The 23,473-nt window shown below is 47.8% G+C and overlaps 1 protein-coding gene across 2 annotated transcripts in view; it reads right to left on the reverse strand.

Moving 5' to 3' along the window:
• Positions 1–23,473, reverse strand: part of LOC119455789 (facilitated trehalose transporter Tret1) — a 71,998-nt gene that overhangs the window by 3,804 nt on the left and 44,721 nt on the right. For both annotated transcript variants that reach the window (XM_037717253.2, XM_037717252.2), the window contains exons 3-5: positions 22,045–22,223; positions 11,313–11,530; positions 9,925–10,192 (exon numbers count right to left, since the gene is read on the reverse strand). In XM_037717253.2, coding sequence (XP_037573181.1) covers positions 9,925–10,192; positions 11,313–11,530; positions 22,045–22,223 — 665 coding nt within the window. The remainder of the gene's footprint in view (positions 1–9,924; positions 10,193–11,312; positions 11,531–22,044; positions 22,224–23,473) is intronic.

Consider the following 23,473-nt stretch of genomic DNA (forward strand, 5'->3'; position numbering starts at 1 on the left):
AATAGGGGCACCACCCTGCCGGACAAACTCCGTTTTTCAAGTTCAAGTTCAAGTTTATTGTTCTTCTAGTACGGACTAGAAACGTCCTCCGGGGCTAAAAGCTGCTATCAGCAGCTTGACTGGACCCAGGAGGCGTTGTACATGGCAGAGCGATAACAGTAACATTTTTTTTGGTACAAAACTAAAGCAGAAAATTACTAAACATAAACTAAACGAATTTACAACTCAGATACATGCTTATGACAGGATATGTAAGATTCAACAAGTCATTTTTGTACAAATAAAACAAAAAGACAAAAATATGGTCATTTTATATGCATCGTTTACATGAATATATATGTTTACATGTTAACGAAATACATCTTCAACTCTTTACGAGAGAAATTAGTAGCATGAACATGATTATTTAGAATTTTCGGCAAATTGTGTTTAATAGATTGCAACTTAAATTCGGTGCGAAAGCGCGGTACAAGCCAAGGTTCAGGGTTTCTCAGATGCACAGGTACGTCATGGTGTTGCAAGGTCGCTAGCGATGTAAGAAAATCTCTGCATTCTTTCTTTACAAAATAGAATATTTGTAAAAGACGATATTCGTAGTATCGATCTACGCATACGATTTGGTATGTTTGTGACAATGTTTTTGTTGTTGATCGGGGTTCGATATTAGCAATGTGTCGAAGAAGCGCCTTTTGTAATGTAACTATTTTATTTATGTTAGTTCGTGTTGTGGTTGCCCATACTAAACTGCAATAATTAAATTGCGAGGTGAACAATGCATGATAAATTTGTAGCTTGGCTTTTGTAGGCATGTAAGCTCTACAGCGAGATAGCACACAGGCAACTGCAGAAAACTTGTTTCGAAGGTTATTAAAATGAGCATCTCAACTCAAATGACATGAAAATATTACTCCAAGGATTTTGTGTTTATTAACTAGTTCTATATGTTTGCCTAATAAAGTGATTGAATGTTCCAACTGAAAAGGTTTGTTTCTGGCTCTAAAAAGAATAGCTTTCGTTTTAGTGGGGTTAATTCTAATCACATTTGAAAGTGACCAATCGGATAGTTTCATTAGCAATGCATTACAAATGATAATTATAGTTCGTTTGCATCCTTTCCCCTGAACAGTATAGTGCTATCATCCGCATATATAAAGAAATCAAGTGTAGGATCTATATTTACTAAGTCATTAATATATAAGTTAATTAATAGTGGGCCCAAAACACTGCCTTGCGGCACTCCATGTTTAAGTGTTAAAAAAGAAGATAGGACGTTGTTAATACATACACACTGAGTTCTATTTCTGAGATACGATTCCATTAAAGTGAATGGATGCCCGCGTACCCCATATATTGATAGTTTATAATTAAGAATGTCATGACTGAGGCAATCAAATGCCTTGCTAAAATTAATGAGGAGTCCGAGGGCGAATTCTCCGTTGTCTATGCTTTGCACAATACTTTCTTTCAAGGATAAAAGGGCTGCCTCAGTAGATCTACCTTTTCTAAAACCAAACGGTGAGCTTGTTACTACGTCATGTCTGTCTAAACACTTTGTCCCTATCCCCTCTGGGGGACTGAGGTAGGAGCCCGTCCGGTTTCTGTATATAATAAAATTTTTCTACTACTGCTAGTACTACTACTACTGCTACTACTACTACTTCTTCTTCTTCTACTACTACTACTACTACTACTACTACTACTACTACTACTACTACTACTACTACTACTACTACTACTACCTTAGTAATATAGAACACGACTCTAACCTATCAACTCGTGCTGAAGCTAAAGCTCGGCGAAGGCTGTAATTCAATTTAGGCTTTATAGTATACAACTATACATGAAGAAATTGTCAGAAAGTCTGAGGGGTACTGTGCTCGGTATTGTCTTATTCCGCCACGTTGATATATTGAGCGAATCAGAGGTGGCGTAACCGCCCTGATAGCCAATCAGAGCTAATAAGACGGCGAAAATGTCAATATTGTGAAATTTCAGTGTCCAGAATAGCACCCAGGATCATGCATGTGGCCTGTACCACGCAGGAATGAAATTAACTAGGATGGGAGCATTACGTCATGCAGCCTGCCTTGGCAAGCCAACCTTCCGTGCAGTTATTTCCTTCGCTTTTTCCCTCGAAATGTCGACCCAACTTTTGACCTCTGTTACTCAGCTTATTGCCCTAGAATGTTTGGGACCCGGTAGTTTTTAATCGATGCGCATTTCTTCGGCTGCCCTGCAGAGCAGGAGCAGGCTCAATGTAGCACACACGAGGGAGGAAGGCAGGCCAGGAACGCGCGGTCTTCTTTCGCGTGCGAGGCACGGGGCAAGGCAACACCACCTAGATAGCGCAAGGCCTGTTCACTCTGATCCATGACGTGATGCTACCTGGCCCGACTGCCATAGAAACTAATGGAGACGCTCCGGAGTAAGCAACAGTGATTTTGACATCACCGCTTTCGTCACGCTAGCCTTGGCAATGGAAATTTCGGGCCAGTTAGCATGACGTCATGGATAGGAGTGAACAGGCCTTGTGCTATCTAGGTGGTGTTGGGCAAGGCGACGGAGAGGGAAAGGGAAGGAAGGCGGTGCGTTTTGTTCCGTCGGCTACTGCCCATAGTGCGGCCGCGCGGCCGCCGTATATTGAAAGCGATCTGCGATGCGGGCGAAGTGCACGCACGCGCGGGCCTCATCTTCAAAACGATCTGCGATGGGGACAAAGTGCATGCGACGAGTGCCGGTAGGGGCGTCGTATGCGCTATGCTTTCGGCGTTTAGTTCGCGTTGAAGCGAGACGAGAGACAGCGCGAATGTCAATTTGCCCGATGCTGCTGGCGCGCTTTCTCACTCCAGCGTTTTCACAGCGAGTTTCCGCGGTCATCGAGCGAGATGTGTTCATGTTTACCTGTGCGCGCGTGACACGATGCTTGTGTATTTAGTTAGTAAGCGAATATTTACAACTTTATAAGGCCCATTAAACTACTATCCTTGCTTTGTGTACCTCTCCATTAATATTCTATCGCAATCGATGTTTCGCCTTTCGGGCGAAACTGCGAACTTTTTTTAAAACCTTCTCGTAATTTAGCTTTCCGCGATATAAGAATGTTTTCGGGAAGCTGCTGTACTTAATCAAAAGGGCTTAATATTATCTTGCTCGAATAATGTATGAAAGCATGGACGCAGCTAAATTGTGTTTGGCATGTGCACTAATTCAATTTCAGTTCTCCTGTCCGTAATAGGAGAATGGTGCTTGGCAGGCGGCCAGTAGATGATTGCTACCAGGCGTGAGAACCTGAATCCTTGTGTCTTTACATTGCGTGGCTAAGAGTGTTTCTTTACTTTTTTTTCTCTCCCCCCCCCCCCCCTTTATTTCGTCCCACGGCATCAGCAACTTAACTACATCTGATTGTGAAACCTTCTCTGGAGCGAAAGAGAAATGGGGTAGGAAGGCAGGGAGGCTATCCGGAAGAGTTTCTGATTTGCTACCCTGCACTGGGAGAAAGGTAAGGGGAAAGTAAGACTGAAAGAACAGCGGAGAGGTGAAGCAAAGATACAAAGACACATGCCTTTATTTGTGAGGCATCTGCGCAGTTCTGCAGATTCCAAGAGCTAATCGAAAGCTGGGGAAGACCCTCCACGACGTCACAAGCTCCCATCCTTCACAACAGCGACAATAATAACGAGGCCAGCACGTAGTCTTGTGCTCTGGCAGTGGAACTGCAGTGGGTTCCGCAACAAGCGCGCCAGTCTAACACTATTTCTGCAGAATCTTAACGAGCTCCCTGATATTATAGCCTTGCAGGAAACACACGGGAAAGTAACTCTACCAGGATACAACACGTTTCAAGACCCTCACATAGTCAAGCCCAACATTGCCATACTCGTAAGACGGCGCCTTTCTGTTAAATGGGAGACATTCAGCAGTACTGACGCCCCCCATGATTTCATCGAAATTCTACCTCAAAGCCTCAAACAACCCACCCTATACTGGTTGAATGTTTGCAGCCCTCCCAATGCTCGACAACACCACTTAGAGCACATGCTTGCTCAAGCCAAAGCTAACGCCAATAAACAGCCGCTAGTCGTAATGACTTCACTGCCCCCCTTCAAATGTGGGGCCACTCTGCATCTACCCCTAAGGGAAGAACTCTGTGGCAGCACATACAGAATCAAGGTTTCACCATCCACAATAACTTTACTCTTTCTACCCGGCTAGGAAATAGCTTCAGTAGGGATACATCCCCCGACCTCGCCCTAACTCACCCCATCATTCAGGCGACGTGGCAAAACCTCCAAAACAACTTAGGAAGCGACCATTACATCCTCGAACTCCGCGTAAATTTCAAGCACAGACAACTGGCCATGAAACCACTAAGGCTTACCAATTGGACTGAATTCAGAAAATCTCGCTCCAACACCAACGAAGTAGACATTACCGACATAGAGCAATGGGCGAACGCTTTACAAGCAGATGTAGAGGCCCATAACACCACTCGCCCGTTAGATGCACCCTTGGCAACAATTGATTCGATCCTACACTTGTGGGAAGCGAAACTGTGGAATCATGTGGGAATCACAAAGTCCGAATCAGAATCGCCAAATTGGACTCTCAGATTGAACAATACGCTATCAAATTGGCGGCACAGCAATGGACTCAGGTTTGCTAAGGACCGCATGGTCGGTCATCTTAGCACTAAAATAACCTGGTAATTGCTCCGGCACCTACTTGACCCCACCACGTCTAGGACGCACAATAACCACCAGATCAATAAACTGCTACATGAACATGCAGCGGACCTGCTGACAATGTTCAGTAACTTGGCTTCCAAACATATGCCCCCTCCTACGCAAATCCCCATGCCCGACTATACTGGTGAACTCAATGAGGAACTTTCCAGCCCCATCACAGAAGCGGAGGTTCGACATGCCCTCAACCAAGTGGGTCCAGACTCTGTTACAAATAAGACGCTTCGCAACCTCGATGCGCATTGCATACGCAAACTCACCGAGTATTACAACCACTGTCTCGAAGAGGGCGAGATACCGAAACAATGGAAAGCAGCCAAGGTCATTTTCATTACCAAGCCGAATAAGCCTATTCACATTGATAACTTCCGTCTCATCTCTCTGACCTCAGGCATAGGGAAGATCTTGGAGCACGTAATCCACCTACGCCTCTCCAAATACATCGAAGATAATCGCTTGTTCCCCTCGGAAATGACTGGATTTCGCAAGTCTCTTTCTTGCCAGGATGTCATGCTAAGGTTCAAACAAGACATTATTGAACCGAGCGACGCACGTGACACTAAAGCGTTGCACGCCCTCGACCTCAAGGGAGCTTTCAATAATGTGTCCCACTTGACCATTCTACGCGATTTTAACAGTATAAACTGTGGAGAGCGAATCTACCGCTATATATGCAGCTTCCTCACGAAGCGCACTGCAATGCTCCAATTAGGCAGCGAACAATCAAGTCAAATACGTTTAGGAAGCACTGGTACGCCCCAAGGGGCAGTACTCTCCCCTCTCCTCTTCAATTTGGCTATGCGACCTTTAGCTTTCACTCTCAAGAAGATTCCCGACCTCCGATTCACAGTGTACGCGGACGATATTACGCTGTGGATGACCGGAGGTTCGGACGGCCACATCCAAGACACCCTCCAAGCAGCCATTGACCAGATCGAACGAGTAGGTCACGACTTGAATCTTGGGTGCTCTCCCACAAATCAGAGCTTCTCCTTCTGCCCCCCACGAGACGCTTCAGGACATCGCCCCCGAATATCGAACTCACGGTTGAAGGGCACTCCATACCCCAGGTAGACAGGATAAGGGTGCTAGGACTTCACCTTCAAGGCAACCGAGCAAATCAGCGTACCTTGCAAGCACTACAAACTACAGTATAGATAACACGCTACGCCTCATAGGAAGGATCTCCAATAAACACGGAGGGCTTCGAGAGAAACAACTGATTCAGCTCATCCAAGCTTTTGTCCTAAGCAAAATCACCTTCGCACTACCATATCTATCACTCTCTAGGAAGGAAGCGGATACTGTAAACTGCTTGATCCGCAAGATACACAAAGTCGCTCTTGGTGTTCCGATAAGAGAATCCACACAAAGGGTGATGGCCACAGCCAAAATTAATACCCTTGAAGAATTAACCGAAGCACATCTATCATCGCAATATCCACCACTGAAGCTGGGCGTGAGATCCTGAGACAACTTCACTACGCTCCACCACTCAACGAGAACAAGCGACATCAACTTCCTCCGAACATACACGGCCAATACCACATCCAACCCATACCCAGAAACATGCGCCCCGAATTTCACGTCGAACGCCGGAAACTTCGAGCCAAGGCGCTACAACGCAGCTATTGACAGGCGGAAGGAGTCTACTGTGTGGACGCCGCAGCCTATAACACTAAATATCGTTATGCTCTAGCGGTCGTAGACAAGCAGGGCAACACTGTTCGTTCAGCATCAGTCAAGACCACCTCAGCGGGCGACGCAGAAGAGGCCGCCATTGCACTCGCATCGGGGCTACCTGATTGTGATGTCATCATTAGTGACTCGAAGACTGCTATCCGGAACTTCAGTAGCGGCTACATTACAAACCTCGCGCATTCTCTACTAGTCGCTCACCCGCCGAAAAACTACATCGCTGTCATCTGGACTCCAGCACATCAAGGACTACCAGGCAACGAAATGGCTCATGCCTCTGCTCGAGGATTCACGGACCGAGTGGACGGAGATGTGGGCCTTACCCTAGAACCCAATGACTCCCAACAACAGACCAATAAAGACGCACTCATCACATTCCATGAAATTTGCACACATTACAAACACCAACGCCTAACGTATCCACCTCTCTCTATGTCGAGCACGCGCCAGAGAGAAATATTGTGACGCCAACTACAAATTCGCACTTTTCTTACCCCGCGCACTTTGCACTTATTCTTTCCTGCCACATACCCGACACCCAAGTGTCGCTTCTGCCCTGTCCAGACAGCAGATCTCTCCCATATAATGTGGAAATGCCCCATCAAATATCCCCCCCCCCCCCGCAACCTCAAACCATTAATTAGTAGCGAGGAGCTGTATGAGACTGCCCTGCGCAGCTCCGATCCCACCCTGCAGGACCGAGTCCTGAGGTGGGCTGAGGAGGTAGCGGAGGCCTACCACGACTGGTAGGCGGACGTCTGGCAGCAGAAGGTGCTAAGACTGGAGCACACAGGCCTCCCTCTCCCCCCCCCCTGTCCCTCCCCTTTTATAAAAAGGGAAATAAAAGTTGATTCATTCATTCAAAGACACACACAAAAAAAAACAGAGAAAGTGGGGAACGTTTGTGAGAACTGTAGTCTATCTAATAGTCCACTGGAGCGTGAAATCTTCAACAGTGCCTTGAACGACTAGGGGTGTGACGACTTACAGGCCGGCGTTCTAGGACTGTTTGCTCCGATAACAGGCGGTCGCAAAGACGGACAAGCGCGGTCGTGAGGGACTGCCTGTGTGCGCTGAATCGAAGGCAACTGCAAACAACGTATTCGAGTTTCCTTGCTGCCGCAGTGGTGACAAGTAGCACTATCCTCTCTTTTCATGCGGAAAGCGAATTATTTTGTAAAAGCGACGCCAAGTCACAGTCGGCAAAGTATTGTTGTCTCGGACCGCGGGATAGTCCAGGTGGAGGACTAAGTCGACGACAGGGGCCCAGTCTATGAAGACGTGTGTGGTGGAAACTAGGTGTAGTCCACAAGGTGTTTGTTGCATAATTCGCAAGGTACTCTGAGTTTCGCTGCGGCATTTGTTCTTGACAGTAGGTTTGGTTCCTGCACGCACTCTTCGTGAGCGCATCGAGCAGCTTTATCTCAAGCAGACTGTGGAAAAGCTGCGTGCCTTGCTTGCCCTCTCCCACTCTTCCCGCGCCGTTGCCTAGTGTACAGGTCCAGCGGAAAACGATTATCACAAGTGACTGGTGGCCGAAGCGGAAAAATCACGATACGTGGGGCAAGTGACTGGTGGCCGGTAAAGTCCCTATATATAGGGACTCTAGTGGCCGGAGCAGCACATTCCATTTTCCAAAGCAGGGAAAAGCTTGTCGTGATTTTGCCGCTCCGGCCACCAGTCACTCGTGCTAATCTTTTAACAGCGGAGATGTTTAAGCTCTTGGTTAGGCCGCGTAGTGCGAACAAAAGTTGTCACAGTTTCGCCCTAAGGGCGAAGCAATGAATGCGATAGCAACACAGCAATGTGACACGAAGTAAGGTGAGCGGCTTTGGTAGCAATATGAATTGTAGTAAACATGAGCTGATTAAGCAAGCAGGTGTGCTGCGGCGTAAGTAGACCGACATGAAGAGAGACTCGATGACCACGAGAAGGCGCGTGTGAAATGGTGGTGTTGATGAGAAGCGCTTCCCGTGGGCAGCGCGTGCGAAGGGACACACCTGTAGCGCTGCACTGCCGATCCGGGCAGCATTGCATGTGTAGCGTGCGTTGGAAAATGTGGCCCGACTATTACTAACTGAATGAACAAGCGTGGTGTGAGCGCGCACAAGCAAACATAAATAGATCACACTGAATGGCCGCAGACAACGACTGTCAAAACGCTGGCAGCAAGCGCATATACGTCGCAGCAGGCGAAGGTACGTGCGGTCTATCGCTTCAACGGAAACTGAGCGGCGAATGCACAGCGCATAGAAAAGGTCAGAGCCGTGTGGAGATAACAGACAGTGCGGCCGGCGAGCGACGAGCGCGGTTGTTGGCAGGGTAGAAGTGCGCCCCCCCCCCCCCCCCCCGCTCCCTCCGGCGCTGCCGTCCCGCTTCCTTGATTGCGCGTGGGAGATTGAGTGGGAAGATCCCCTTGCGCCCGGTTGCAAGATAGGCCTTTGGTGCCGGAGCGCAGCGTCGCCCCGCCTCCCTCCCTCCCATAACCCCACGCGCGACAGTCGCGTTTGCTTTCCGCCGTGCATTCGCTCTCCGTGATAGCGCGCGTCCCCCGCACGCTACCGCTCGGGCATACGGCGCGCGGCGATGATGTTATCTATACGGAACCTCACGGCGACGACGACGGCGACGACGACGGCAGAAATCCAGTTTAAGTGTCCATATAATTGCTATCGCAATAAAAACTGCGCCTGGCGAGGGCGTCACCGCGCGTTGCCTAGCAAAGCCTCGCACAGGTGGTGTGAGGCGTTGCTAGGCGACGCACGTGACATCATCTTTTGGCGAGGTACCCACCCTCTCCCAGGTTACCCTCGCTACAATGCCTAGAGTACTGTACCCTCGCCACAGCGCGAGACGCGGCCGACGCATCCGGCGTTCGTCAGCGTGCCCCGGCTGACCGCATCCGCGTCTCGTCGAGCAAGATGGGCTGGTGGAGTGCTGCGCTTTCACTGGCGGGGCGTCCCCGTGCGCGCTCGCGCGTCAAAACTACGCCGGACTATAAAGTGGTCTTTAGAAGACTGCGCGCCGACCCCGAGATACTCGGGGTCGGATAAGTTTGACTAAGAACCAGCCAAGTCAAACCAAGTTAAGCAAAGGAAAGCAATGAGAAAGCTAGGGAAGGGCCACCAGCTTCGCTGTTTGCCCAGTCTTCGCACCACTTAGTGTGAAGCTGCCCCTAATTTTTTTCCGCTGGTACTGTACCAACGGGCTTCTTGCTGCATCAACTTACTGTGATGAAATAAAGACATCATTTCAGCTTAGGCCAGCACCTAAACCACCTGCCAAACTTCCCGTACACGGTGTAGCCGTGCTTGCATGATGTTCATCCGAAATAGAAGTAACCTTTAGACAGAGAGAGACGCAAAGCTTTTCTCGGGGTGCTCTTGATCCAGATAATACGTATTTCTGATACGTATTTTTTTTATTCTAAGCAATGTACAGACGAAAGATTTATTTTATTTTGTAACTGAGTAATTAAAATCACCTGCACGGCACCCACGACGATGGTGCTGTCCGCCGCCGACAATCCTGTACCGGCAGTGGCGAAGATGTCGTGCGTGTAGAAGAGCATGACCACGATGCCGGAGAACTGCTGCAAGAAGAACGCGCACAGGGTGCACAGAAATGGCTTGTACACCCAGGGCTTCCCCAGCTCGGCCAGGGTAAGTGGGGATTCAGCGTCGGCGGTCACGGCTTCATGCATAGCTCCGAACTCTACGGCCACGTCCGGGCCGCGATAGAACTGGAGGGCCCTAGAAGACGGCAAATAGACGTGGCAGTGAGCCGCGCGGGTGTGCATTGCAAGAGAGAGAGAGAGAGATAGAGAAGGGAGGGAGGAAAAACAGGGAGGTTTACCAGACTTTGTCCAGTTCGCTACCCTACACGTGGGGAGGGGGAGGGGACAGTGAAAGAAAGAAAGAGGAAATACACGAGCCTCATCGCATTTTCACATACATTAATGCAGGTGCAGCACATCTAAAGTCGGGCACTCAAGTCTGTCGCCTTCAGGTACTGCAGAATAGCTCGAATGGCTTTCTGGGCTGATGAGCTGTGAGGCCAGGCTCCCAAGACTCTTGCTTCTGTGAATGGCCTATCGTCCAGTCTATTCAAGGCACACTGGCGGGAGGGAACATCGGCAAGCTGACATAGAAGTCATTGATTAAAGCGAAATAAATATGAAAATGCAGAAATCTACATGAATCCTAATTAGTTCGCACAGCTTATCACATTGCAGCTTTGTTGGCTCATAGTGCTATTAAAATTATCAATTTTAGAATAGATAAAACCAAATAAACTGTTCGATATGTTCGATATATTATATGTTTTATATAATTCGCTCCCCTTCTCGTATATGCAATGGTATGGGCAATTTCGGCATATGGATCGTGCTTAATCTGACACGAAGGATAAGCATTCGATGGATGTACATAACCGTTTATAGACTTTTTTTGGCAAAGGCTAAATGCTTGCTCACATCAGGTGACAAAAATGATATACTGCTCATCCAGACACCAAAAGGTGTCGACAGCACGAATCGCACTTACTTTACTCACCAAAGAACATAATGCGCACAGTGTATCAGCTTCGCTACAATGCAGTGATTTAGTCCATATAGGGCTAGACGATACCTATCGCTTTCCTCAATAGGTTGCCATCGCTTCCTTGCTTAGCTTATCGCACGAGCGAGAAAATGCGGAAGATGCTTTCGATATCGCAGTGAGTTTTTTTCGAAGACCAGTCGAGTGTCATAGTCGCCTTGATCCGTTTTACTGCATGCCAGGCGATCGCCATATATAGAGCTCCCGCATATTCCAGAGAACCCTAAAAGCTTCCATTCTGTGCGCTGGGACGAATGGCGCTCTCTTCTTTTACCTGAGCGCCGAATCCTGGCGTCCCACCTGCAGCAGCCAGCGGGGTGATCCGGCAAGCAGGGGCAAGACTACGGCCATGGCGACAGCCGGGATGATGCTTGCTGCTGCTAACACATCGTAGTGCAGCCACTTGCCCATTACGTAGGCCATCAGGATGCCGAATGTGATCGCCATCGTGCACACGGTGTCCAGGAGACCCCGTATCTCTTTGGGACTCACCTGCAGGCAAGGAAAATGGCCAAGTGCTGTGTTGTATAGCTGCCGAGGCAGCCTTCATATACAAACTGATGACAGCGCTGGTGGTTGCCCATCGCAGTTGCTTGTCGTCAGTCAGTGATGGTTGCAAATCGAATATGCTAGGGAGAAGTAAGACTAAATTAGCAGCCAGAATATTGTCGAAACGACGCTCGTGCCGAAATATACACTCATTTCGCTTTTAGTGACCGGCACATTGTGAATGAGCGTTTTACATTTGTCGGATTCGTCATTGGCTTGGTTGTTCTGGCGTTTGCGTTTATTTGTCTGTGTACAGTCAAACGCTTTAATAACGAAGTGCTCGGGACCTGCAAAATCTTTCGTTATACAGGTCACTTTGTTGTAAAGGTTGCGCACCGTGCCGTTCACACCAGAGCATGCCCTAAGCACGTTCAACAAAATGAAATCTTTATTTAACATGACATAGAGACAGACCTAATGAAGTAAGTCGCTAATTTCTTCTTCCACACTTCGCCTGACAGAATGTGCGACTGCAGCCAACCTTTTTGCGCCGAGGTTCACAGCATGCTTCGCGGCGGAATACAGGAGATGAGCAAGGTCAATCTCCAAAATGTCAAGTGCCGTTATTGCCTCCCTTTTCGTCAAAACTATTGGTTTCTTTACAGGATCTTCACCACTATTGCCCTTGTGGACGTTCGTGACCTTTCTGCCTGAGATAGCTTCAAAGATGTCATCGGTAGTCAGTTACGATTACATGATCACGTCGTGATTAACTGCGACGTATTCGTCAGCCATCGCACCCGCTGATGCGTTACAACAAGAAGTGTGCGAGTTGAGTGATTCCTGAAGCAGTGTAGGAGGGCAATTTCTGACATGCGCACACTCGTCAAGTCCGCCGCTAGCCTAGCCGTTAGTGCTAGCGCAGAGCACACGTTGGAGGTGTCTGCGCAGGGCAAAGGCGGCTACGTGGCGTTCGTTGTACAACAACAAATGGGCCTCGGAAACGACATAATTGCTTGGTTGTGCAGGCAAATTCGTTGTACCGGTCTTTGTTGTAGAGGTGTTCCCTATACATATTTTGTTACGCTAAAGCGACAGCAAAGTACGAGCCACTCTTGAAGGCAGGCAAGCAAGCAAGCAAGTTTAGAGCGGCTTGGTGTCGGCGCGGCGACCTTTTTCCCCTTTTCACCAATTCATCTTTAAATAAACGCGCCCCATCGTAATAGTTTTGGTGGACGGTGCGGGGTAAAACAATGGCGTCCTTGAAGAACGACGAAGAACCGACCGCAGAGGCGCAATCCGGGGAGCTTCGCCGAAGTCGCCGAATTGCCGGTCTGCCACCAGAGATGGCTTCTGACGGCGACAATCCGCAACCTTCTACCAGCGTCCCATGGCAGCCCTACATCGAGCCACGCACGTTCACCGTCGCATGTCACCACTGTCCTACGTCCTATGAAGGACCGCGTACTTCTTATCGGCGTTGCAATCCACACGGTGACGAGACACGTTGGCCCTCTGACTCTGATAGCAGGACGATCCACCAGGCGAATTACCGTGGCGACTCACCAGCTTCTGTGCGGAGCTTGACGCCGCCGCCTTCACACCAGCGCAGGTCTTCATCCCCGCGACGACGTCTGACGTCACCGCCGCCGGGAAACCAGGCGGCGTGACCAGTGGAGGTGCGGTCGCCCGTCATCTTCAGCTACACGCCTCTATATGCCTCCGCCAGTCACCATGTGTCATAACCATATTCGTGTTTTAATGAACAATGTTACTATTTTGGCTTTAGTGGACAGAGGAGCGACTGTCTCCGTTATCAGCCTGGATTTCAAAACCCGATAAGGACGTAAAGTGATGTTTCGCTGGGCCACCACTAATACATTTCATGCTGTGAGTGGCGAGTTGCACCACTTATTGGTGTGTGCACCGCGAACGTTTATTTCTCCGATAACGTGTCATCATCATCATCATCATCATCATCATCATCACCATCAGCCTATATTTATGTCCACTGCAGGACGAAGGCCTCTCACTGCGATCTCCAATTGCCCCTGTCTTGCGCTAGCATACTCCAACTTGCGCCTGCGAATTCCCTAACTTCATCATCCCACCTGGTTTTCTGCCGTCCTCGAGTGCGCTTCCCTTCTCTTGGTATCCATTCTGTAACCCTAATGGTCCAACGGTTATCCATCCTACGCATTACATGGCCTGCCCAGCTCCATTTCTCCCGCTTAATGTCAACTAGAACATCGGCTATCCCCGTTTGTTCTTTGATCCACGCCGCTCTCTTCCTGTTTCTTAACGTTACTCCTAAGATCAAGTCGAATTTCCAGTGCTTGCTAAATCCACTCACGACGTAATTCTTGGCCTCGATTGGACTCGAATGGGATACACCCGTCTGATGAGAAAGTTAAGCGATAAAGCAGGCTCCTAGGCTTAAAAATGAAGCACAGTTGCGGGCGTATCTTGGTTTGATCAGTTTTTATGGTAAATGTGTACCGAACGTGTCTGCTAGAGTGAAGCCCTTGTACAACGCTCTAAAACAAGGGGTTCCAGTGGTCAAGTAAGGCAGAAAAGGCTTTTGAACAAAGCAAAACGTGGCTCACCCAAGATACCGTCTTGGCGTATTATGAACTAAAAAAGGAATTGGGCTAGTTTGCGAGAGGCCAATTGCTTAGCGCTTCCAGAGCACTGAGCAAGGCAGAGCAGGATATGCGCCCATATAGAAAAAGAAGCCCTTGCTATAGTATTTGGGCTCAAAAAGTTCCATAAGTATCTCTATGGCCGTACTTTTGTCGTTTATTCTGATCATCAGCCTTTAGCCGGTCTTTTGGCACACGGCAAGCCCGTACCGGTGATGTCGGCAGCAAGAATACAATGCTCAGCGTTATTGCTAGCAGCATACGATTACCAATGGGTGTCACGAAAAGGCAGTGCTATTGGAAATGATGACGATATTTCGCGCTTGCCGTTACCAAACGAAAAAAGCGGGGTAGCATGCACTAGTGGCGCACGCCTAAATACACAGCGGAGCTGATTGGTTCCTAGCTGGTCCTGACTATACGAAGTGATGCTAAGTTATACGAAGTAATGCCAAGTGATGCTAAGTTATACGAAGTGTATAAGCATTTCCTCGTGGTCCATGGCATTGGGGAATGCCTCGCGAAGCACTTGCAGTCCGAGCACACGTAGGGGAAGTGGGCGCGAAAGCTATGCACAGTGTACGGGCGGCGCGCAGCAGACGACCTGCCAGGATCACGTCACGGTGCATGCGCAGTTGCGCGCAGCTGGTGGGAGCTCGGCCGAGCCGTCGCCAGAGGCGCCTGCTCCAGTCACGGACACCGGGAGCGTTCGGCGCTAATGCGGAGAAACTGAGAAGCGCGGATGGGGTCGGCAGCACCTCTGCGCGTTGCCTCGTTGGTGCTGCTACAATGTTTCTCTCTCTCTCTCGCTCTCATTTTCTCTTTCTTTCTACCGAGCATAGCGCGCCACGCGCGCACTCTCTCTCTCGCTCTCATTTTCTCTTTCTCTCTCCCAAGCATAGCGCGTGACGCGCGCACTCTCTCTTGCTCTCATTTTCTCTTTCTCTCTCCCGCGCATAGCGTTTGATATCGCGCGACGCTCCGCGACGTGGTTGCTAGGCAACGCAGTGGCAGGCGGCACACATTACGGCCGACTTAAACAGCGTTAAAAGATGTTTCGGATTATGGCCTTTTCTTTTATGCTGTGGACCAGGTACCATTATGTGTTGCTAATACAAAGAGGGGAACAAAACAAATCCTGTTTTGTCAGAAGTGCTTGACTACACATTAAATGGCTGGCCAGCTAACGTGCACGATAGTGCTTTGTCTGCTTATTTCGATAGGCGAGATGAATTGTCCATCGATGAGCTATGTGCCCCGTGGGTAACCGTGTCATCCTCCCTGAATGTTTACGTGAAAATGCGGTCCGCCTATTGCACGAAGGTCACCTATTACACGAAGGTCACAAAATGCTCGCTCATAGCTATGTCTGGTGGCCGAGGTTAGATGAATACATTTGTTGTCTAGTTCAGCGGCGCAGCGCTTGCCAGTTGACGCAAAATGCTCCACGAAAAGTGCCATTGCTGACGTGGAGGTGGCCGACACGCAGGTGGCAGCGAGTGCATCTGGACTTCGCTTTCACAGAGAACGAGTGGTTGTTGTTGTTAATTGATGCGCATTCAAAGCGCGTGGAAATAATCCTTATGACATCAACGACAACCGACAGAACTATCGAAAAACTGCGCAGTGTTCTTGCAGCATATTGACTTCCGGGAGAGAGAGAGAACTTCCTTCGCAATAGCGTTGTGCGCCATACTAGAACGCCGCCCTACCATCCGGCATCCAATGGAAGCGCTGAGGGACTTGTATAGCTGTAAAGAAATATTTGCTTCGACAACTATGAAACGAGAAAAAAAGAAAGGGAGGGGGTGAATAGAAGCTTACAGCATCGCTTAGATTTGTTTATTTTCAGGTACAGGACCACACCTGCTGCCTCCACAGAGAAGACCCCTGCAGGGTTGTTACTTTCGTGGAAGCCGCGCACTGGTCTTACTTTCCTGCAGCCGAATCTAGGAGACCGCATGCACGAGAGATTTTTCAAGGCAAAGGACACGGTATAGATGAAAAGAGAGGAGCCTGGTGGTCCTTCATGCTGAGTGATCCGGTCCTAGTGCAAGGTCTTCGCCCCGGGGATGAGAAATGGCTCCTGGGCGTCGTAAAGGAGCGATGCAGTTCTTCAACGTACATCGTACAAGTCGGTCAAGAAAGCAGGTTCGTTCATGCCGGCATCTTGCGTCCATCCCTGTTGGCTGAGACCAAGCCACTGCCTATTGGTATTCCCTCAACTGTGACAGAACCTAGTTCTGAATCGCATATTACGTCCTCTGCAGAGCCGATTTTGGAGTCTGCGGGGCTGTTAACGAAATCAGCGGCACCTTCAGAGAACTTGCTGTCTTCATCCCGTGCTACTACTACGGACAGCAGCACTGCGATACAGTCCCCGCAAAGTGACACCGCGTTGGCTCCGGAGAAGCAAGCTCTTCGACGCAGCACCCGCGCCAGAAAGCTTCCTGATCGGTACGAGCCGTAACAAAAAACAAAAAAAAAAGAAAGAGGGAAGGAGTGTTGTGTTATCACAGACGCGTTCTGGCTTTCAGTCATGTGGCGTTGTTGTGCGGTGCTATCAGAGGCGCGATCTTGCGTCTGTCATGTGGTTCGGCGCTACACAGTTGTGTGCGCGCGTGTCATGTGTCTGCTGGTGTTCTGCTTGCTGGCGTGCCCCCGGCACTGCTGTGTTTAGAGTTCGTGCTTCCCGTTACGGCCTAGCTTGCCGAATAAACAGTTTGATTCAGTTGCTCTGACTTTGTCATTGCCCGCCGCAGCCACAACAGCTGTCATGTTCCGTGTAAAGTCGAAGTGCGTTAAGAAAAAGTGTCGTGGACGCGAGGGAACGTGTGCGAGGGTGAGCCGAGAAGGCGAGTCTTGTCACCTTAATGCTCGCCGTCTTCTCGCGCGCCTAATGTTGGAGGTCACGTGATCAAGCTGCGCGATAGAGCAGGTAGGTTAGCGCACGTTAACAGAACCCCTATTCTGGACATTCCGCCATTTTCTTCGACGCGTGACGTAGGCGCGACGCTTACAAAATGGCTCTGATGGCCCCGATTTGCTTTCGCAACAAGTTTGACGTTTCGCCTACGAAACTAATGTAGGCATTGGACCTAGCGTACTTGATAAATCAATACAGTTTTCCTCCCCGGTAAAAATAAAGCAGCTAGCTCAAAGCGTACGATTATTCCATCAAAATCGTTTCTCGCTCCCGTCGTCTGCATGCGCACAAACTGTCGTCTGCTTCACTAGCTAGGATGCGTGTCCTCGGGGAAACTGAATGAGTCATCGTATATTGGCGCCCACGTGCTTGCTTTCTCGCTTGATACAACATACGCTACCTACCAGGGATCATGAGCGCACGCTCTAGGCCTCGTTATCGCTATCTCGTGAAACGCTAGTGACTCAGCCCGACTCGTCTGGCTGAGAAGCTGCCGAATATCATCGATGGCGTTGTGCGCGCCATAGGTATCCGCTTGCGCGACTCAAGCGCCGGCGCTGCCCTCTCTCGTTCACTTCGCTGCTTACTCGCACCGTGAGGCGCAATTCATTTTCCAGGGCAGCTGGGCCCAACGTTACTAGGTGTGTGTTCCAATTCTGGCCAGCATCGGAGAGTGTCTACGTAGACAGCTGAAGAGACAGCCGAGACAGCTTCGAGGCCATGTAATGGAACGCTTTTCGAGCCGTCTGGATGACGTATGAAAGACGCATCTGCGACGAGACGCCACCTCGCGGCGACCAGAAAACGGTGAGAAAAGCACTCATTATTTCTGTATCTTAAGTCCATGCGCCTGCGAACCTATGAAACACACCATGTAACTTACATTAAGGGCGTAGGAAAGCGCGTCTACGTTTTCTTGTACGGAGACGACCTTCCTGTCGGCTTTCCAAGCATCCTGCTCGGCCGCCATCTTGTTTGGACAGGAAAGTAGCCTGCATCGTTTCTGACTTCGATGCTGTCTTCGCGAAGCTGTCTACTTTGACGCCTTCGTGAGAATTGGAACGAGACTTAAGATGGCCGCTGTCCACTTAGCCGTCTACTTTGCCGTCTTAGGCTAGTATTGGAACATAGCCTAGGCTAGTAACGTTTTCTGGGGCCTCGGACTGTGGCGCCGCCGCACGGAAGAACGTGAACAACGGCGGCGCCTCGGATCCGTTTGTGCGCCGGTGGATGCGGTGCCGGGCGCCGACGCGAAGCGGCGGTCGTTGCGGTGTTGCGGAGCGCAGTGTAGCAACACCCCAAATAAAAAAATACTGCTCCAGTCAGGTAGACTGCTCCCTCCCTGATAGTGAGGGCAAGCTCGAAGCTTTCCCTCACCGCTGCCGGCGCTCTCCATCATGCCAACGTTGTGATAGTGAGTGCTCGCGGCCAGCTAGTGATATATGTTCATGTTTGTCTTTGTGGCACGTTATATACCATGGTAACTAATTTAAACAGTAAGCCAACATTTTCTGCAACATATACCGCCTGTAAAACTAAGAACCTTACTCCGTTGAAAGCTAATGCTTTGCTATCGCTAAAAATGCTTTGCCTTCCAGGCGAAGCTGCGTCTTTTATTTTTTCATTTGCTTGTGAGTTATGTAATTTACTATGTCTGACTAAAACAAAGAACTTTTGCAGAAATTATTCTTTCAAAATATCTGAAGGAAGTGATGAATTCAATTTCTCCTATATATTAAGGAAAGCTTTGCACGTTATATTTGTTTTATTATTATTATTTGTTTTGAAAACGAATATACGCTAGACAGCAAAGGGAAAGTGAGGAGCAGGCTGGCAACTGCCACCGGAAGGGGAACAACGCCTACCTACTCTTCAGAAAGGAAGACACAAAAACACAGAAATGGAAGATAGGAAGAAGGGGAGGGAAGAGGAAAGAAAGAGCAAGATGACAAATCTCAAAGAATTAAGCAGAACACACACAGTATAGGGCCGGTCACTGCTGGTGACGCCACTAAAGAATCTCAATATAGAAGAAATAGTGTCTGAGCCCCGTCACCTGAAAACAGAAATAGGCTACAAACGTGAGCCTAAGTTAGTTACTGTTAAAAAACGTAAGAGCGCGATGCGCCTGATCGCATCGAGACGCACAACGACTGGGGTACAAAGATTCGTTGAGTACAAGATTCGCCAAGGAGGTTGTCGTCCCTCATTAGCGACCTGCGCCGCGCTATGAAAGCGGGACAATCCAATATCAGGTGATTTAGGACTGGATCCGAATAAAAACACTTTCTGACTTCTGGTTTGAGGTACCGTCGGCTTAGAAATCAGTATTCTAAACACACAGCCAACACATTAGAAAATCGTAGAGCTCTTCATGGGCTATGCTGTCATTTGGCGGCATTGCCACATGAAGTAAGTACATTAGTGTTTTCTTCGTTCTGTTGTAAGCGGCTCATTATTTTCTTTATTTTTAATAACACAGGCAAACACGCTGTACTACTGTAGTTTAAAAGGATTCATCATGTGATCAAAACACTGTTAACAGTTGTATTGTGACCGGTGGTATACCATCACCAAAGTGGGGGGGCTTGAGGCTCTGTCAAGCTGCCTTGAGGCAGCTTTTACTCAAGGCTCCCGCGATCATGTACACTTTGGTGGTAAAACAAAGCAATCCAATTCAATCCAAACTGGGGAATGGCACCTCTATTTCTGATGATCAAGAATTGCAACCGTAAGTACTCGCATGTTAATAATTTATGCCATGCTTTATTTCCCTTCATAAAGTATTTGTACTCACGAGAATTGACAAGGATACCTGCCAATCGCCATGCCCTAAAATAATCTTATACACTATTCTTTCTTCATAAAATCTTTTAGTGACGCCTATGCCAAAGATATCAGTTGGGCTCTTTATTGACCTATGCAAAGCGTTTGACACCGTATGTCATGAGTCATGACGTTGTTTTAGAAAAACTGAGCACATGTGGTATACGAGGCATTGCACGTGACTTGTTGCAAAGCTACTTAAGCAGTCGTTACCAATACGGGGTAATAAATAAGGAATCATCAGCGTACGTGGAGGTGAAGAAAGGAGTACCGCAGCTAGGGCTCCATCTATATTGGGTCCCCTCCTATTTGTAATATACGTAAATGACCTACGCTGCAATCTACATTATCTGAAACTAGTAATGTACGCAGACGACACAAATATCTTTTTTTTCGGGTGCTTCGCTGGTCGATATTGAAGGAAATGGGGATCATTTTTGGAATCACTTGTCTTCATGGTTAAAAATTGACAAGTTATGCCTGAATTCTAATAAGACAAAATTAATGCTATTTGCTCCTGTGAAGAAGCCACGAAATTTCGCCATGAGCATTTCCTACCAAGGGCATTTATTAGAACAGGTCACGACTCAAACATTCCTGGGAGTATAGTTTCAGGAAGGCTTATCTTGGAACGAACACATAACAATTAAGTTAACGGCCGAATTAAGTAGAAGCATTGGATGCATGTACAAATTAAATTCATTAATACCACTGTGGCTCAAAAACACGCTCTACAACACTCTCTTCTATTCTCGACTTTCTTATTGTGCGGTTTGTGTGGGGAACAACGACGTTGACCAATTATACTAAACTCATTATTTTGCAAAAAAGAGTGCTGAGAATTTTAGAAAATCTATAATGGCCCCTTACGCGAGCTGCGGACAAAACCACTTTTTCTAAAGCATCATATGTTAAAAGCCAATCAGGTATACTATTTCAAATTGTTTCAGTATATAAAAAGCAATAGACTTTTTTGCTTGCAAGATTTGCAGGGTTCTTAGCGTTTCCGCCACCCATGTTAGAAAGACTCCAAGGATTCGAACCACTTATGGAAGGCAACACACTACACATCAGGTGTCCTACATTGCTAAATAAAGTCGGCTGCTTCTTAGACATAGGCAGCACAACCTCTAAAAAATTTAAATGGCTTTGCTGGAAAATTACATTGAATTTTCTTAAATCATTTTTAAATGCGCGTATGTTTCCTCTTAAAATGGCTAACACGAAATCATTACGTGACACTATAATTAGATATATCTACCTTACTGTCATGCGTGCTTCGTGTATATTGCTTTTTTTTTTCGAGTACTCTGTGTTGAGCAACTACAACTTGTGTGTTATGGATGGTTTCACAGTACAAGTGTCCCAATGTAACACTGTGTGTGCCTGTATAAATCAGGTCGCCTTATTGTGTGCATTTCATAATTTTTATGTTAGTGGAACAAGTAGAAACTTCCAAAATTATTTATTTTTTAAGCTATTTTTTTCTCCTGTGTTACAATATGTTAGTGTATTTGTTGTGTTGTTTTTTTTTTCTCAGTGTGCGTGCTGGTCTGCGTGCCACACTGTAATTGTAGCAAAGGCCTTTGTCAGGCTACTAAGTCTTTTGCTTTCGCTCCTGTTTCTGTACCTTGTACAGAAAGAAACAAATAAATATGAAATATGAACTATCTGCAACCCTCGTCAATTGTACCGCCCCTTTCTCACATATATCTCTTAAGCATGAGCGAGCTGACCCGCACCAGCCGAAGTCTTGCGCCAGCCCATATCGCTGCTCCTGATACTTCACATCCAGGAGATACCGAAACTCATCACCACTTCGCCACCCGCGAGGAGTGCCCCCTCCGCGAACATATACTACTCGACATATAGTCGTACTTCAGTAAAGTTTTATTCATCTTATATGCAGCTGCGACACCGGTCCACATAAGTGTGCTTGAATGAATCTGGATAGCGCACTGCTTTGAATTGCTCGACTCTATTCATGTTATCACTTGCACCTTGTGCTTCCACCAAGCTGAAAAACGTTCAACGCAGATATGCCATTCACTGATATAAAGTGACGGGTGACAGGGAGGTCGAGTTTATCGTCACATGTAGTAATACGAATACCGCGCAGTTACCTCGGAAACAAAGACGGGCACGGTTAGGGCAACAATACCCGTTGCCAGTCCCGTGAGTGTCCGTCCCAGCAACAGCATCCAGACCGCTGTGCCCGTAGCTATCAGGATCCATCCAGCTATGTGGAAGGCAGCGGTGAGCAGGAGGGTGTACCGCCGCCCCAGGTACCGGATAGACAGTCCTGGATAGAGAGAGACGTAAGCTTTTCTTTCTATCCTTTAAAGCGAAGATTTCCTTGCGAACCGTCCGTTTGCGACTTTGCTAAACTTGGATGCTGCTGTCTATGCCAGTTGCCACTAGGTTTTTTTTTTCTCTTTTTGTTAAGTTTGCCTAGCGGCACAAATGATTACGTGTACAAGTTGAAGCCGGTTTGGGATATATATATATATATATATATATATATATATATATATATATATATATATATCATTAGGGCTCGGTGGTTGGGCCTATGCAGTCAAGAGTCGTAGTCCGGTCGTCTCGTGGCCCACTGTTTCAGGTAGCGTCGAAAAATCTGGTAAAGGCCCGGTTAGATTCACAAGAGGTACTTGATTGTGGCTGTTGATGCGGAAGCTGAGCAAATGTCGCATATATGCCCGAATGATATCATGCTTGCCCGAAGATATGCTTGAAAAGCTTGCGGCCCCTTATACGCAATGCATCACGACTTCAAGTGTACCAGAAAGCTGAAGAATGCCGACATTATACTCATCCATAAGAAGTGAGACGTTAAAGAATTGAATAATTATAGACCCATTAGCTTGCTTTCAGTATTGTATAAAGTATTCACCAAGATAATTTCAAATAGCATCAGGGCAACACCTGACTTCAGCCGACCAAGAGAACAGGCTGGCTTCAGAAAGGGATATTATACGATGGATCACATCCATGTCATCAATCAGGTAATAGAGAAATCTGCGGAGTACAATCAACCTCTCTATATGGCTTTCATAGATTATGTAAAAGCATTTGATTCAGTAGAGATACCAGCAGTCATAGAGGCATTGCGTAATCAAGGAGTACAGGAGGCATACGTGAATATATTGGCAAATATCTACAATGGTTGCACAGCAACCTTGGTTCTCCACAAGAAAAGTAGAAGGAAAGGCGTCAGGCAAGGAGACACAATCTCTCGAATGCTATTCACTGCATGCTCAGAAGAAGTATTCAAGCTCTTAGACTGGTAAGGCTTAGGAGCGATATCTCAGCAACCTTCGGTTTGCAGATGACATTCTCCTATTCAGCAACAATGGGGATGAATTACAGCAAATGATTGAGGACATTAATCGAGAATAGTGTAAGAAGTGGGTTGAAGATGAATATGCAGAAGACAAAGATAATGTTCAATAGCCTGGCGATGGGACAAGAATTCAGGATCACCAGTCAGCCTCTAGATTCTGTAAAGGAGTACGTTTATCTAGGTCAATTACT

Source organism: Dermacentor silvarum, chromosome 6, assembly GCF_013339745.2.
Source record: "Dermacentor silvarum isolate Dsil-2018 chromosome 6, BIME_Dsil_1.4, whole genome shotgun sequence".
NCBI lineage: Eukaryota > Metazoa > Arthropoda > Arachnida > Ixodida > Ixodidae > Dermacentor > Dermacentor silvarum.